Genomic DNA, 2,452 nt, shown 5'->3' with positions numbered 1-2,452 from the left:
AGAATAGTGTGTTTAGTTTAAAATATCATACAAAGAATAGTAGTGATATATAAATTTTAGTCATTATATTTATGTATATGTGCTTTATAGGAATATTCTCAGTCCTATTCATATCTTATCTCTTAACTCTCCAAGTGATAAAAATTTTTATTATAAAAGTTATAGTTAATTTCTTGTGAATTGGTTATGAAAAGCTTAAAATTCATAAAATACTGGGAGATCCAGTATAATATTCTGGGAGCACTTCTCATTTTAGTAATATGGGTATGTAGTTTAATATTTGGAAGACGAATTAGAAGAAGTAGAAATGTAAGAATTAAGGGACAAACATTGACCATCGAAGGACATAATGGAGAAGAAGATGTGACAGGAATTGATTAAAGGATGAATTGATAGTAGCCTAGGAGAGTTGAATATAAATGATAGGATTGATAACACGCAAAAAAGAGACCGTTATTGAGGGTCTGGATATAACAATCAATTGGGGCCATATAGATGGTCAAGAGAAAATTTGCAGGGAAGACGAATGGAAATAAGGCCAGGTTTTAATCCACGGGGAAGAGAAAATCTAAATTGTTATAATTGTGGAAAACAGGGCCATATGGTAAGAGATTGCCAAGAAACGAAATGTTTCGAATGTGGAAAATATGGACATATAGCTCCTTATTGCCCGGGAAAACGTGATAAATTACGTTGTGCGGGTTGTGGACGATTTGGTCATAATAGGGAAGAATGCAATGTTGCCAATTTCAATACAAGGGGCGGTTTTCCACAGAGAGATATGGCTCAAATTGCTCCAAATGTAAGAATTCTTGAAAGCGGGAAAAATAAGGATATAGAAATATTCAATTTAACGGAGAATAAAAGTTTAAATAATATATGTTTTTGATGCCGCAAGGAAGGACATGTGGCGAGAGAATGTCAGTATTTGTGACTATATGATAGCAAAAGATATACCACAGAGGTCGAGAAGCGGTGGGTCAAAGAAATGGAAAAATTTAATTATGGGAATAAAAGGGAGAAGTCGAAATGTATAAATATGATCCAAGAGGAAATAGTGCATGATCCTTGCCCTAGAGTATGGATTAATTTGAATGGGAATATGGTTTGCATGTTATTTGACACCGGGGCAGCTATCTCTGTGATGGGATATGAGAAATTTCGGAGTATTTGGTCGGAGGGAATGATTAAAAGCGAAGACATCAAGATCCGGCAGTTGGATGGATCAGAAGTAGCCGTGATGGGAAGAGTAGAATTAAAAGTGATGTTGGACAATAGAGTGGAGATATTGGATTTATGGATAATTAATCGAAGAATAGAGACCGTATTGGGATGGGACTGGATCACGCGAATAGGTCCAGATTGTAATTTTTGGGGTATATTTGCTTGGTGCGGTATATTTGTAACTATTGAAAGAGATGAGAGAAATCAATATATGAATTATTGGTATAGAGATAAATTACCTGGAATTGAGACCTTTTTGGGGGGAGAAAGGGGTGGAAGAGGAGATATCGGGGGGAATTATAGAGGAGAAATCGAGGGGAATTTTAATCGTCGCGACTTAAGGAGAAATGAGGGAAGAGAGGATGCTGAAAGGAAGGAAGAAATTAATGATAATGAAGAATTAGAAGTAAAACTAGATGAAATTTCAAAGGGTGAAACAAAGTTGCAGAAAGAATGGTCGGAAAATGATGGTATGAAACAATGAAATACCAAAAGAATATATAATCAAGAAATAATAATGAAGGAGAAAGAGACAGGGCGACAAAAAGACGAGGAATTTCGAAATGAAGAAATGAAATTTGCGATAATAAAGGTGCAAGAGGGAGTGCGAAGATTAGTGAATATTTATAAGGAAATCTTTGAAGAAAGTTTGGGATGCCTAAGAGATTATGAGGTAGATATCAAATTAAAGAAGGGACATGTACCAAAATTTTGTGCGTTACGGCGAATACCGTTTGAATGGCGAAATGAAGTAAACAAGGAATTAGATCAATGGGTGCAAAAGGGCATAGTATGTCCTGTAGAATATAGCGAATGGGCGACACCATTGGTATCGGTGAAAAAGGCCAATGGAAAGCTCCGTTTATGCGCAGATTTTCGGGTCACGTTAAACCCGTGGGTGGTGGAAGTGAAATATCCCTTGCCGCGAATTGAGGAAATATTAGCCAGTCTCAAAGGAAGTATATATTTTTCAAAAGTGGATTTTTCAAATGCCTACCTACAATTGCGGGTGAAGCCAGAGGTGCAGCGTCTATTGGCCATTACTACGCCGAAAGGATTGTTTGCGTTCTGTAGATTGCCATTTGGACTTAGCGTGTCGGCTCCGATTTTTCAACGAACAATGGCAGCTGTTTTCCAAGGTCTAGAAGGAGTGTTTTATTACATGGATGATGTATTAGTAATGGGAGAAACTCCTGAACAGCATGAGCAAAGATTGGAGGAGGTGTTC

The 2,452-nt window shown here is 36.9% G+C and overlaps 1 protein-coding gene across 1 annotated transcript; it reads left to right on the top strand.

The window, feature by feature from the left end:
• The first annotated feature begins 526 nt into the window (after nucleotides 1–526).
• LOC135930920 (CCHC-type zinc finger nucleic acid binding protein-like) lies at nucleotides 527–889 on the top strand. Its single transcript, XM_065467721.1, has one exon. It carries the CDS (start codon nucleotides 527–529, stop codon nucleotides 887–889), a length of 363 nt encoding a protein of 120 aa, XP_065323793.1.
• The last annotated feature ends 1,563 nt before the right edge of the window (nucleotides 890–2,452 follow it).

The sequence above is a fragment of the Gordionus sp. m RMFG-2023 genome, chromosome 1, assembly GCF_954871325.1.
Source record: "Gordionus sp. m RMFG-2023 chromosome 1, tfGorSpeb1-WG-v2, whole genome shotgun sequence".
Classification (NCBI taxonomy): domain Eukaryota; kingdom Metazoa; phylum Nematomorpha; class Gordioida; order Chordodea; family Parachordodidae; genus Gordionus; species Gordionus sp. m RMFG-2023.
The sequence above is the reverse complement of the archived record's forward strand: the minus strand, read 5'-3'. Positions and strand labels throughout refer to the sequence as shown.

Excerpts from the sequence above, each read along its gene's own strand:
- LOC135930920 (XM_065467721.1), top strand. The coding sequence starts at position 527 with ATGGAAATAAGGCCAGGTTTTAATCCACGGGGAAGAGAAAATCTAAAT.